At 47.2% G+C, this 15,337-nt stretch overlaps 1 protein-coding gene across 3 annotated transcripts in view; it reads left to right on the forward strand.

The window, feature by feature from the left end:
* Positions 1 to 15,337, forward strand: part of LOC147621778 (neurochondrin family protein) — a 127,860-nt gene that overhangs the window by 13,577 nt on the left and 98,946 nt on the right. For all 3 annotated transcript variants that reach the window (XM_086822784.1, XM_086822783.1, XM_086822782.1), the window contains exons 5-8: positions 851 to 954; positions 1,109 to 1,204; positions 1,424 to 1,517; positions 1,684 to 1,804. In XM_086822784.1, coding sequence (XP_086678910.1) covers positions 851 to 954; positions 1,109 to 1,204; positions 1,424 to 1,517; positions 1,684 to 1,804 — 415 coding nt within the window. The remainder of the gene's footprint in view (positions 1 to 850; positions 955 to 1,108; positions 1,205 to 1,423; positions 1,518 to 1,683; positions 1,805 to 15,337) is intronic.

The raw sequence follows: 15,337 nt of genomic DNA on the forward strand, positions 1-15,337 counted from the left end.
AGTTTCCACTAAGGATCACACATAATTATATCAACCAAAGGAGGTTACACCACAGTCCTCTCTACACACTCACTAGTGAGCAAGAGCTAACTGAATATATAGGCGTCCATGAGCTAACTGAATATATAGGCTTCCATGAGCTAGGCGCCTAGATCCACTTTCCTCTCCACCTTTCCTAGATCTTCTCCACCTCTCCTACACAATAGGGAGGTGTCTTGATTACTGGAGATTCATGCCACCTATGAGAGCCACCCAGCCCCTGATGTGTCACCATTCTAGCCTAACACTAGAACCTTACAGGAAGACCTTTATCTAATAATCCACTAGGGATTAATGTCACCTTACGCCATAAGATATGGATGTAGATCACCTAAACTAATACCCTTTCTTGATCTACATACATATGACGCATGATGTGTAGATTAGAGATCACACACACACACACACACACACACACACACACACTGTAAAATGAAAATGCCCACTCCTCAATAAGCAAGAACCATGGCCCTAGACAAGGATGTGTTGGTGACATGATCAGCTCCTCTTGGTCCCCAGCATGCATGGAGTCATTTCGTTGGCTACCTTGGCAGCAGTGGAGGATCTCTGATACCAGGTTGAAGGCCACCTTTTAATTTTTTGGTTAATGGGTCCTCTAGTGAAATGGATTCTATGTTTGTGACAAGGACAGCTCAATGGTAGCCCGAAGGCTCGTCATGCACATCATCTTTTTGCTTTCTTACTAGTCATGCACATCATCTTTTTGCTTTCTTACTAGTCATGCACATCATCTTTTGGCTCGTTTTATGGGTTACAATGATTCCCTCCCCTTTCCCCTTATTTTTTGCAGATTTGGCATCCTTGCATTCAAGTGTTAAGATCACACAATTAATATTGAGCCGCAATGTGCCTGAGCAAGAGATTGTTGAATCTGCAGCCAGGATCATATCTACTGTGAGATAGCGCTCCATGTTGTCCATACAAGTGTATATTTCTAAGTAAAATTGGTTGTAAATCCTTTTTATGTAGCCTTCTTTGTTGTTGGTTATACTGTTCTAGCACTTTTGCATTGCTTTTTTATATGACTTGCAAAACTCTCTTGTTGCAGATCCCAGTTCTTGCAGAACTTTTGTCGTCCGGGCAAGGCTCTTTCAAGCTTGACATTTTACTTCTTCTTCGAACACTCTGCTCCCCACAGCTTTCGGTAGTCATTTTCTTAACTTTTTTTCGGTTAGAAACGCACCCACATTACTCTAGATTGCATTAAAACATGATATTTTATTGTTTATCACTTTACCAAAAAGGCGTAATTTATGATCTTGGAGTCATAATTACTTGATCTTACATTTTTTTTCATGTAGAGTACGATGTTGTACGTGAATTGTTCTAGTTGAGGCTCTATCAAGACAAATTATTTAAACAGGTCCAGATATCTTTAGAGAAGGGAGGAAGTTCTGAACCAAATTGGCTAAAATTCATGCGGAGTGGCATCGGGCAGATTCTACAGGGTCGAGTTGGTTAGTCATTATTCTTTGTTTGCTATTAAGATCTTGGAATGTGTATCAGTTTGTTTGAAAGATCACATTTTATTTGTCATTATTGTTTGTGTGCTTCCCTTGAACGAAGCAGAGATGCCCGTGGATAGATTCTTAATGTTTTTCTTCGGCTCCTTTACTTCTGCAGTTGTTGAGCAAAAGTACTTGGCTCTGGAGGTAGCTGAGTCCATGGTTGATTTCTTTGGAAGTAGTTGTCTTCTAGGACCTATGGTTTTACCCGGAGAGAGCAAGGCAATGCCGTTGGATAGGTAACTCTATGGATGATTATCTTTTCACACTTTCTTTAGTGCTTTGCTCTCAATGCACTTCTATTGTCTCGACCTCTTTGCAATTGTGTATCAAGAATATTTCAATTCCAGTGCCTTGGGCTAATTAACAATAATCAGATTACTATAGATTTATAGTTTTTGTCTTTTAGCATGGTGGTCACAACACATTTTTGGTCCTTAATTGATGTGCTCTTCATAACATTTAGCTAAAAAGATGTTCATTTGCATACTCGTTATGAATAAATTTGAAGCAACAGTTGTAACAGTCCAATGTACACTATTTGCTTATTTGGTATAAAAGGGCAATACTTGGGGGCAGGCCTACTTTTAACAAGAATCATCTATTTGGGGCATCGTCATATAATTATTAGGATTAAGTTGATCTCTCCGGCTTTGAGGATGGGGGTGATGGTGTTAGTGGACCAAGAGGGTGGAAATCCTGCACGAGGGGCTCTATTGAACGTGTAGGCTAGTAGGGGCGCCAGGGTATCATCGGCATGTGAGATGTTCTCGGCAGTGAGTTCTTCATGATCTTGGGCCCGCCCATTACGTACTCTATGGATGGCCTTGAGGACCATGCCCTCTGTGAAGAAGGTGGAGGTGGTGGGCCGGGGAGTTGGTGGTGGGGGAAGAGGTGGCTGATGGGGGGATATGATAGAGGTAGCGTGCATAGGAGTGCCATATGTCTGGACATATGATAGGTGGAGGGGGGGGGGGTGATGTTCTTGGAGTTTCCTCCAAACCTCTTTGTAGTTCGGCCCTAAGAAGTGTCGTTATAATTCATCCTCTTTCCAAGCATAGAACTCCCTTTTCTCGCGGTGGGTGAGGCGTTGAGAAATTTGTTGCGCTTGGCACTTCGTGCTTTGCCCAAAGGAACCAAAACGCGGCTTGGCGGTATGTAGGCCCAACGGGGCGTGTTGTGACAGATTCCACCACGTATCCAAGAGATAGAAAGATAGAGAGAGAAGATAAGAAAGGGAGAGAGAAGGGTTTAGGGAATTTTGGACAGGACACACACTGAGCGGGGTCCCCCTCCTTTCAGGAATTTATTTAGGAACAATCCACGGGCTTGCAAGCTAGGATCAATACATCAATGAATACAAAAGCAAACAAATATGCCGATGTAGAAACCCAAGTCGAAGTCGATGTCGAGGCACGAGATCCTGAAGTTGAGCACATCATGGGGATGATCCACAAGAATCTCTCACTGGGCTAGTACTGAATCCAACACATTCCAAGTTTGTAAACAAGGTTCACAAGGAACAAGTGTAGATGATGAAGCTTATGATGATGAGATGAAAGTTTGGTGCTCAATCTGGAGTAGAAACAACCCACAAGAGCCAAATAGTAGATGTACGGATTGGGATAGGACCACGATAGTATGGTAGTACGGCATATGGCACGGTTCAGTAGCAGTACAGCAGCAATCAGTTGCCGCAGGCGACTGCACGACAGCAATCAGATGGCACACATAACACCCAATCGGCGGCAGTAGATCAAGTGGGTGTACGACGCAGTCAACAGAGAGTCCAGTTGCAGGTGTACGGCAGTGAGGGAGTGCAGTTTAGTAGGCGACGTTGTCAACAGTCGGCGGTGTCCAGTACAGCAGGCGGGTGGTGCTGTCTTAGCAGGCGGTGGGGGCCAGTACAGCAGGCGGGCGGCGGTGCTGGCTGCAGGCTGGGCAGCCAGGCAGCAGTGCAAATCTGCAGGCAGCGCTGGTTCAGTACAGGTGGTGGCGATAATTCCCTGCACTTTGATGATGATGGCGATGATGAGCTCCACCCTTCAACGATGTTGATGATGGCGATCAAGAGAGGCTCATGCTTGTTTTATACCTGTGGGAGGGGTCATGCTTTTTGCCAAAAAGCTATCCATGCTTTTCCTCTACTTTTTCACTTTGCTTTCCTCTTTTTACTTTATACAATAAAATATTACTCAAATAAGGCCAGCTTTTCAAAAGTTCTTTTGTGCTTTGCTTTTGTGGCTTTAGGGCCTTGCTTTTTGGCCCTTCAAAAAGCAGCTTTTTGCTTTTTGGTCTTGCTCAATCCCCTCTTGCCAGTGGTGCTCTTGGCTCGTGGTCAACTCGGTTTGACTTTTTGCTTTTCTCTGTTTTTTGACCAAAACTGGCGCTTTTCCATGTGCAAACCTTATGGTCCTTGTCCCCATGCCTTCTTCCACTAGTCGAGTGTCTGGGGCAAGGGTTCCATCATGTGAATAGAGTGCTAGGAAGGCCAAATAGTTACACGGTAGACGGCCACATGTAGATGAAAGAAGTGGTGGCAGATGTGCTGAAAATAGTAGTAAGTTGTGATGTGAGTGCGGGTAGGGGGAGAGTAGGATCCACATCTTGGAGGTGGTAGTAGATGTGGGTGGAGTAAACAAGGTCAAGCTCATGATCACAATGGACCTGGGTGTAACGTGAGATGGGGGGTGGCCGCGGGGGGACATGTGGTGTGCAAGTAAGAGTGGAAGAGAGGTAGGCATGGTCAGCTTAAAAGGGGGGTGGCGGGATGGAGCAGTTGGGGGAAGGTATGCCAAAGCCGGAGATCCCATCAAGTAGTCCATGAGGCTGGTACTCTTGAGTGTTTGAAGCTAGTGAGGGCGACAGAGGAGGGTCATCCGGACATCCCATTATAGGTAACAAGGCTATGTGCAGCTCCGAGCTCTAGGAAGTGCCTCCCATACATGGTGACCTCCTCTTGGTTGTGTGATGATTTTTGTAACCCTGTGTCAGTGATGTCCAGCTCCTGTAGTGTGATAGGGTTGTCCAGATCAATTAGTGGGACCTCACGACTCCCTGTCCTTGCATTGAAGTCCCCGAGCAGGAAGACTTCCGTGAGTTGTGAGAAATCCATAATATCCCCATATAATGGTGAGTATGGTGATTGGCCATGCTCTGTGGCGTAAGGGTAGTGCCTCAATGCAAAATAACACACAACAATGTGGATGACTTAGTCTCCAGTAAGTTGTAGCCACACCTAAAGATACCATGCATCCTCGTTATTCGAGATGAGGCTGAGAATTAGGCGGGGTCTAAAAAGGAAAGCTACCCCTCCCGAGCCATGTATCATCATGCTGTGCGGGACTCGACTCGGAAAGCGGACTCCCACTCGAACTCGGCTAGTATGGAATCCCCTCCCAGGGCTCTAATGAGTCTTTATATAGAAAATTACATCCCTACTTGTGAGTGTCTCGCTCAAACCTCTTGGATTTGACCTTAGGGTGCAATTGAAGTTCCATACTTCCAACCTCAGGTATTTGGTCTCATAGAGCCGGTGTCCATATTTGGGACGGCGCTGACTGATAATGACCCAGCCACCTTTGTGGACAGCCAACTTGCCCGTTCTACGGGCCTCATGAATTGGCGCCATCGCCTGGTGTGCCACCTGTGCCGGGGTGAGATCATCACCCATGTACACCTTTGTGTCCTTGAGGGCAGCCGGCTTGTCTAAGAAAACCTGCCTGCTGGTGGCATCAGGAATCTGATGATGAGGGGCCACTCCCGTGTCATATCCTTCTCCCTACCCTTCATGTATCTGCAAGGGGAAGGGGGGGGGGGGGTGTCGGTCCGTCCACTGGCAAAGTGTCATGGCATGTGCCTTGGGGGAAGCCCCCACCTATCGTCCCCACACTCACACATGGAGGGCCTCATTGCTGAACCATGAAAAGAAAAAACTGTGCGAAACTAGCTTCATAAGCAAAAGTATCAAAGTGATGCTACATGGTGGCAATGTGTGGTCATACAGTGATAGCATCCTCCATCAGAATAGAATGCAAAGGAGCCATAACATCTCCCCCCTCTATGATGGGAGCTCACCATGTTGTCAAAGGTTAGGATAATATCTAGATATTACATCTTTCTCGACATAAACAGTGATGTCATCTAGATGATCGGCGAGCCTCTAAGGCTATAAAAGCATTGTACTTGGTGAAGCGTATCATCAATCTATAACCATCATTGAGTCGTGCAATACTTTTCTCTCTCTACAGCATTGAGTCGTACTTGGAGGCAGCAGCAGCTAGATTAGCTCGAGGGCATGCAGCCTTGGGGGCACTTCAGAGGCAGTGTGCACACATACAGTTTCAGGAGCCACGCACCAAATTGTGGCTATTTGATACGCTTGTCACACCGACCCTCCTGTATGGGGCTCCAATTTGGGGGCCCAGCATACATCACAGATCTGAGAGAGGAACAGATGAGGGATGGAGGCAAATGGAGAGACCATTGATTATGATGATTGCCCGCATGATTCGAAGCAAATCATCAGTACCACATGAGATTGTTCGGGCTGAGCTGGGTGCCACACCAGTAGTAATCGAGGCCCTATTCCAGGCAGTTACCTTTTTATAGCGGCTATGGGAGCTCCCTCAACAGAGGTACTCCCGATTGGCATTGACCTCATCCATGCTGTTGGCAGAGGATGGAGATACTCATTGCTGGTACGCTCAGATGAGATCATGGTTTGCCCTACATGGTTTGCAAATAGAGGCACTATCACTCTTTCAGTACAGTCTGGATTGTCCATTTTTGGATCTCACCCGCTCAGAGCAAAACCGCGTGATCAGGATGGATATCATCAGAGTGGACACATAGAGGGCATGGACTAGCCCCCTTGAGCCCTTAGGCACGAAAATGGCTCATTACAAGAGCCATTTTCTACACCTCTCACCAGATGATTTTATCACCCACCCGGCGTACATGGATGTACACCTCTCACATGGGATAGGTTGTGCCATTGGACAGATCCGGACCTCATCACACCAGCTGCGGATTGAGACATGGTGATATGTGCATTAGATCTTGGATGACCGCATTTGTCAACTATGCTACTAGGAGGTAGAGACAGAGGAACACTACATTTGCCGATGTACAGTCTATTAAGAGATCCGAGGGAGATATCACTGCCTCTTCCGAGAGAGTTTTGGGCCGTTACGCAGGGTCATGGAGTTTGAGGATCAGAGATACTTGGGATTGTTTCTACTTGAGCTCAGGAGACACAGAGAGACCCTCTTGGCAGACAGGAGACCGAGCCATGATGTACCTAGACAGAGGAACCTGATAGATTTCTTTGGCACCAGCACCAGCAACCCAGCCCACACACCTCCTGATACCTCCTCCATTGGGCCATTAGGGCACCGACCACGCTCCCAGGGAGTCACCACTGATAGAGCAGTTATCTTATGTCGTGCTCATCGGCCACGCCCACTAGGATCCCGACCACGGCATCCTCACCATCGCAAGATCAGAGCCATTATTGCTCGGCATCTGAGGCGCCTACCTCACTTCTACGACCTCTCCATTCTAGACAGCCCCATGGCGGAGATACTTGATCTAAGGAGAGGGCAACACTTCAATTGATCAGCATACATGGATCTACCTGATATACATTTTTCAGTATTTTCCACTCAGTATCATCTCGGAGTCTTACAGTATTGTTCTTATAACCGGAGGACAATCAGTTTATTGTAGTTTTTAGTCTCATTTAGTTGTTCTCTTTGATGAGACACCAACTTCAGATGTACTCTCAGTTTTGGTCTCATAGGCCATTATGGCCTCTTAGAGACGTTAATATATCATTTCATTTCATTTCTCTACCTTTCTCTCTATCTCCCTATCTCTCTACACACATACAATCACCATGGTGTTCTTTGAGCCTTCATAGCCTTTCTCTCTCATTTGTACTCTAATCCTGACCCTAAAAATGTCAACATGGTATTAGAGTTAGGGTTAGCCGCTTAGGGTGGGTAGGCGCTTAGGGTGGGTAGGCACTTAGGGTTTCAGCTCATCTAGGGTTTCTTTAGCTGCCCACCGTCAGCTTATCTATGCCTTTGCCCTGCTACCATCACCTGTCCCTGTCGACCAGCTGCAGTCTCCACCAACAGCTGCTTGTCCATGCCTATTATCCACATCATCTTCAATCTGCCCGCTCCAACTCGTGTGCAGCACCTTGATTCCATCACCTGCAGACAACAAGTCCCCATCGAGCATCGACATCATCTTCACCGTAGTTGCATCTGGTGCTTTTTCTGCATTTTCAACTTCTGCAGAAAATTGAAGTTGCGACATCAGAACAAACTTGGGGCTTTCGCATAATTGCCCATCAGAAATCGAAGCTTCTACACTTCACCAAATATAGGGCTTTTCTCAAAATTGGCTTTTACCGGCCAAATTGAGTGAAATTGAAACCTGCAGCAGCCCTAAAATTGGGGGTTTTGCCAAAATTGACCTAAATGTCAAAAATTGAAGAGTCCAGCATGTTTAATTTTTCGGGGCTTTTCCAAATATTGACATGTGATGGCAAACTTGATGCTTTCCGTGTCAATAGGATCACCCCCATGGGTACCAACAATGGCAGTACCACTTCGGGCCACCCCGGCAACGCCGAGATTCAGCATCAACATTGCTCGGCTCCACCAAAGCAGTTTTGGCCTCGCCAATGCACCCCTGCATGCGCCTGCACCGATGTTGACTTCCTCTTTGAGCTCCACATGCTGAAGGATTTTTCTCCCACTCAGAAAAATCATTTTTAATGATTTTTTTTTTGGGTGTTTGGGTGAAGGGTTCTCTACCTGGGATGTTCCCCAAAAACTGAAATAAATGATCTCTATGTGTGTTTTTCCATTTTGTAATGCCTTAATGTTATAAAAGGCCTTGTTTCCGTGTCATACCTTGCTTAGAGCCAGGGGGTTGTCTTTGGGTAGACTGATGTAGGCACAGTCATGTGTGGTCAAGCTCTTATATCAGGCTCAACATGAGAGTTCGCCCACATTGTGATCTTTTGTATCATGTGTTGCAGTTTAGAGCCCAAATCAACATGGCTATTGAAGGTCTTCTCAAACATCTCCACCTTCGCTCCAAAGGGGGGTTTGTTACCTTGTGGCGAGATTGATGCAAAAATTCTTGGGTGATGGCGATGCCATACAACACCTCGAGATATTAGAATCAGCGTGCGAAACCAAACAAAAATATTTGCGTTCTCCCTTACACTAGAAAGAAAGGCACACCAATGGTATCGATCGCTTAAGCCTGATAATTATGGTGTTATTTGAGCCTCCATAGCCTTTCTCTCTCATTTGTACTAACCCTAACCCTAAAAATCTCAACAATGAGGCCTCTGAGATCTGGGGTGTCCGGCTCTCAGAAGGGATCATTCACTCTCAACACGCGCACGCTGCACCTTGTGTTTGTGTGGCCAGAGGATCAAGTGTCTGTGTAGGCCATCGTGGACGTGGTTAGTCCTGCTGTTCCTCTTGTTGGGCCATGGTAGTAGGTGGCTGTGACTCAAAGAAATATGTGGTGGTCTGGAAGGTGCCTAACATTACATTGCAGACCGAGTGCTACCTAAGCATGAGCTCTCTATGACAACAATACTCTAGTTAATACATGCCTAAACTTCTTTGATCCTCACACTGCATTACCCGTGAAAGGGGACTGAATCTGTCCTAGAAGAGAGAATGAAATCTCCCTCGGGTCTCATAGTAGGGTGGGCATCGAAACAAAAAGTGCTCCTCATGCTTCACTTCACTAGTGGTGCATACTCTGCGTATAAGTGCATTTCGTGTAATGCCTTGGCTCTGGGAGAATCAACCCTAAGGTCGTGTGAACATACCCTTAACTGGCCAATCACTATCCACATGGCATGTGACGTGCATTTGCAAATACTCTGGACCCTCAATGAACCCATCTGTAGAAAACCTCAAAAAATGTTCTCTATAAATAAAGGTTTCGTCATGAGCTCTGGCGGGACACCCATGTCCAGCTGGTGTGGAGACCTAGCAGGTCCAGCCGTATAAGATGGTTGATCCAAAAAACTGAGAGTCTAGGCTATACTTGAAGGGAGGAAGGTGATCCACCATCTGGAGGCCGTGCCCATCAAACCGATCAACCCCGTGAGAGTACCATGATCTGCTATGCCCATCCCGATGCAACTGCATCGATGACTCGAGCCAATCTTGGGAGGCGCCCACTGTAAAGTGTGTATACATGATGACTATAAGTAATGGTCTGAATAGCGAGCATCTATGACCAAAGGGGTGTCTTGAAACTCTGCAAGCATGATCTCATGTGGCACATATGGCTTACTCCTCTTGCCACGTGCATTGGTAGTTGGTCTCATGGAAAAGAGCGGGCTTGTAAAAGTAACCCCAAGGTATACATAAGATGAAATTATCTCCACCTGGACTCCCTTGTATGAGAATGATAGGGTAGATGTAACCCGATATGATGTGTTGAAGACCATGACCTTCGTTTCGCAGAGATTGACCGTGAGGTCTCTCTCATCAGAAAACTGCTGTAGTGCATCCAAATGTCTCTGCAATCCCTCTGCAGAGTCTGACATTCGTACAACATCATCTACATATAATAGAATGGGCACCATTGCATGAGCTAGTCATGAGCTTGCACCCCCAAATCTGTCCACAAAGAGTGACATCTCATCAATATACAAACCAAATAATGTGGGAGAGGGTGAGCAACCCTGTTTGGACTCAATAGTGCTGTAAATATCCCCAGAGAGCCTCCCCAGAGAGCCCTTTTGGTGCTGCCCATACTCTGCCGGTTATTACTGCCTCATATAAAGCCACTAGGCATCATATTGTGTTTGGTGGAAACTGGAGATCCTGCAGCATAGAGTCAAAGGCTTTGCAAAAATCCACAAAGCAATAGTATAGATGCTATTTCAAGGCCCTCATGATGGCCCGTAGGGTAAAGATGTGATCATGTCACCATTTGGTCCCTTCACCAGTTTTTATCAGTGTTTTGGGGCAAGCCCACACACTGAACAGAGCCAAGGTGAGAATGGGGATTTTCCACAGAAGAAAGCTGAAGCTTTCATTGGCAAAGTTTTGCTTGAAAGATGGCTATAGAGCATGAGCAACATGCGATTTTATTCATTAATGTGACTTATAAGGTTTATAAGTCAGCAGGTTCACACCATTAAAGTTTGGCCGGACTTATTACTTTTTGGGCATGCTTCCTTGGATAGAAGGAAGCGCCTAGATGAAACTTGGGGAGCAAGCTGAGAAAAGCAAAGTTTGGGAGATTTTGGGCATACTCAGCTACTATTGGCAAAAAAGGAAAAGCACAAGCCAAAATAAGAGCTGGTTGACTCTATTAAAAAGCAGGCAGGTAGGGCTGTTTTATGGATATGGACATGCACATGCATCTTCTGGCCATCTACAGCCGCTCTTTATCTTTTCTTAGCGCTGGCCGTACAGCAGCTGTTTGCTGGTCGTATACAGAACTGGCCGTACAGCTTCTTTTGAGCATTGGCCGCACACAGAGAGCACAGCAGCAGGCGACTAAGCTCTCTCTCTCTCTCTCTTTTGCTATTGTTTGTGGGCTGGTCGACTGCATCAGAGATGCTTTTGTCCTCCTCGGCTGGCTGAACACAGAAAGCACAGCATAGTAGCTGCCGGACAGTAGCAGAACAATATTTGTACAGTCGGCCACACATGCGACTCCAGTTGGAGTCCTCTTTTGCAGTCATGACGGTGTAACGGGCTGTTATGGGTTAGTTTTCAGGTCTGGTTTTTGTGACTGTTTGGGACAGCCTTTGGACAGCTTTTGGTGCTTCTTTTATCTTGGTCCTGGATAGTGATATGGGAAAAAGCCTCGTTGATGCTTTGTGGAAAATCTGGTGCTTTTGGCACCTGCACCTTGGTTTCTTGTAAAAGCTTCTATTTGAATAAAGAAGTTCCTACGGGGGGCCAGCTGTTCTGGCTAGGCTCTATATTTTTACAGCTTTGTGTTGTGTTTTCATGCTCTGTTTGGTGTATGAAGTGTTTGTCTATTGTTTCGGGTCCCATGGATCCGTTATAGTCGTATCGGGGCAAAGGCTTTCTCGGAAGCAGAGGCTTTCTTCCAACAATGAGGAAGAGAAAAGATTAGAAGTGGGGACCACACTGATGAACAGTTTTGCTATTGCGCTTATGGAAGTAGTCACGTGTCAAGAGCATGAGCTGTAGATAGCTTGGACTAAGGATTTATGGATTCATAGTATTTATCCTCGGAGTATGGAGTTGGCTTTATATGCCCGTGTTCAGTACTCTTTCCATATGTGTCACGTGCATCCCGCACTTGGATGCCATGTAGACATATCTGAACAAGAAGGTGTAGAACGTGGAGTGGAAAACTGGTCCCATGTGAGCCCAGTCCGGGACGAGTCAGCCAGGGTTCCACTCCATTCGTCCGAGGTCAGGTGTGCATTGTCCTGCACATGAAGCAGTGCCAGTCTGCGCTGTGAGTCTCCCTCTGGAATGATGTCAGTTGCTGTGTGTGTTTGGTCTGTGACCATATGTCAGATGACTGTGTAGACATGTAGGTTTGCCTTAAGTATGGGCCTGGGGAAGGCTATGAGCCACCCCAAGGGGGCCAGGAAGGCCCCAGGCCTTGCCCACCAGCATCGCGGAGAGAAGCTGACCAGGTCTAGGAAGGGGTATAAATACCCAAGGCGTAAATTCAGTCATTCTATCTCATAATTTACAAGGTGCTGTAGCTACTCAAGGGCCAGGACAACCAAGGGAGAAGCTAACGCAAGGGTGAAGGATTGAAGGTCAAGGGCAGAGATCTATCTCAACCAAGAAGGTTCAGGTTCAGTCTTTTATTTCAGATTTTACATCATTCTAATAAAAGCAAATACACCGTTCGTGGTGCGGGCCCAACAAAGGGTATTCGAGACCCAATACTGTGCGCCTGCTGTTCGCTACTGCCATTCGCTACTGCCGCCCGCTGCTCGCTATTGCCGCCCACTAGCCCCTTTGCTCGCACACTGCGCCCGCTGCCCATCACCCCCTATTTCACCTCGCCTGTTGTGCCCAGCACACCCCGCCATCTCTCTCTTTCTGTCTCTCTGTTCGCCGCCCGCTGTTCGCTACTGCCGCCCACTAGCCCCTCCACCTCGCTGCCTTGCTGGTGCTATGCTGGCCCGTTTGCCTGTCCGGTAGGCCCTGTGCCTCCCTTTTCCCACCCACCCTTCCTTAGGCCCCCAAGGGAGCAACATAACTCTCTCTCTACTCGGAGACTCACCAGGCCCCTGGTCAGATGATGCCACAGGTGACAGGATACAGATGGGAGACAGCTTGCAGAGTAGGGACGAGATCGGTACACAGTAGTAGAGGATCAGGAGGGGTGGCAGTTCTTTTCAGGGAGGAGCTGCAACCGCTTCTACACATAGTTCGGAGAGATGATCAGGCCAGATATATGTGGGTGAGACTGAGGGCCGACACAGGCAGATTCGTGTATATTGCCATATGCTATTTTGCTCCTAGTACATCGACATATGCAGCACCTAGAGGGCAATCTCCTTTCTCTGTGCTAGATGATGACATATGGGAGTTCTCTAGGGATGGAGACATCATCCTGTTAGGGGACTTTAATGCCCGGACGGGCAACCGCCAGACAGCCTTTTATGATACCTCGGAGGAGATGCTGAGAGAGTTGGACACTCTGGATATGGGATTAGACAGACGCTCACAGGATGTGGAGTGCACAGAGTATGGGAGATATTTGGTAGATATGGGGACTGCGCATGGGTTGGCCATACTTAATGGCTTGCAGAGGTTTCCGTCAGCAGCTGGATTTACTTGCTTTCCACATAGACATGGTGCTAGCACAGTGGATTATGTTATGGCTATGCCCAGCTTTGTTTCATGCATTGAGGACTTCACAGTTGGATCTCGGCCCATTGGGGTAGTAGTGGATCATGCATTGTTGACATTGACTATCTCTTTTCACTTTACCACAGCTCAGAGGACACGAGGGGCAGATCACACTCGATATACTTTTACCTCAGAGACTGATGCTGTCTACACAGATGGGATTTATAGACGTCTGTACACAGAGGAGCCAGGGAGACCTTTGGAGGAGTTGACCCATATACTGACAGAGACTTTACATGATGCAGCAAGAGAGGCATATCCACATACTCAGCCTGGACAGAGACAGCATTCTAGATGTATGCCCCAGAACAGCTGGTATGATGAGGAGTGCAGAGAGACCAGAGCCCGACTGCAGCGGGAGGTTGCTTTGGGAGTCACTACTCACCGACAGTCACGTATTGCCTTCCGACGCCTTGTGCGAAGGAAGAAGCGGGCCTTCCTTGCTCATCTAGAGCAGGAATTATACCAGCTGTTCTTGAGCCAGGATTCGAGGGAGGCTTGGCGTCTGTTTCATGAGTCCTCCCCTGCTTTGGCCATCACTTCTACAGAGGTCTGGGGTAGTTATGCAGCATCTCTATATACAGTTCCTGGACAGACACCTTTTCCTGACCCGCCAGCACCAGCCCACAGACATGTACTTTCTTTACCGCAGAGATGGTAAGGAAGGCCATTGATAGGATGAAGACTGGGAGAGCATATGATCACGATGGATTGGTTGCTGAGCACTTTATTCATGCGAGAGACATGCTGGCAGAGCTTCTAGCAGTGATGTTCAATCGTGCTATGTGCGAAGGCTTACCCGAGACTTGGAGTAGGTCCACCATCGTGCCTATCTTCAAGTCAGGGGACCCTATGCAGCCAGGGAATTATCGCACTATTATGATTGGTCACACACTAGCACGATTGTATGCATCCATTCTTGAGCAGCAGTTGAGTAGATGGGCAGAGAGAGTTGGCATTCGAGCAGAGGGACAGGCAGGGTTCAGGAGAGGTTTCTCTACTCTTGACCACATCTTGACTCTGCGGGCCATTATTGAGGAGGGCAGGTCGCATGGGCGACGGATTTATTGTAGCTTTGTGGACTTCCGCAAAGCATTTGATACAGTGCCCAGAGCCAGATTGATGAGGCGATTACAGGAGATGGGGGTACCCACAGAGCTCATATGGGGAATTATGGCTTTATACAGATCAGTTGCAGGACAGGTACGCACCCTAGAGGGGGTCTCTACTTTGGTTCACTCCACTATAGGAGTGAAGCAAGGTTGCCCGTTATCTCCTTCACTGTTTGGTATGTATGTGGATGAGGCTTCTGACTACATTGAGAGATTGGGGGACAGAGGAGCCCAGCTAGCAGGTACATGGATCCCACTATTGTTATATGCTGATGATATTGTGTTGATCTCTGACTCTCCTGAGGGTATGCAGCGTCATCTGGATGCTTTACATGAGTTTGCACATGATAGTGCATTGTCTGTCAACCTTGGCAAAACCAAGGTTATGGTGTTTAACACCACGCCACAGTGGGTTAGGCGATCAGCTTCCACATTTACATATGGGCAGGAGATTGTGGAGTATACAGATGCATATACATATCTTGGGGTAGTATTCAGTGGGCCAGTGTTTTCGATGAGGAGAGCAGCAGAGACTAGATTGACTAGAGCACATGCAGCCCTGGGTGGTTTGGAGAGGATGTGTTCGCAGGTTCAGTTTTAGGAACCTCGAACGAAACTCTGGCTTTTTGACACTCTAGTGACATCAGCTATCCTTTATGGAGTGCAGATATGGGGACCTTCAGTGGGCCATCACAGCGCAGGCGGGTGGAGAGGTATGGAGAGGCCTTTGGTATCTATGATT

This window comes from Cibotium barometz, chromosome 29 (genome assembly GCF_041138505.1).
Source record: "Cibotium barometz isolate CiBa-2024 chromosome 29, ASM4113850v1, whole genome shotgun sequence".
NCBI lineage: Eukaryota > Viridiplantae > Streptophyta > Polypodiopsida > Cyatheales > Cibotiaceae > Cibotium > Cibotium barometz.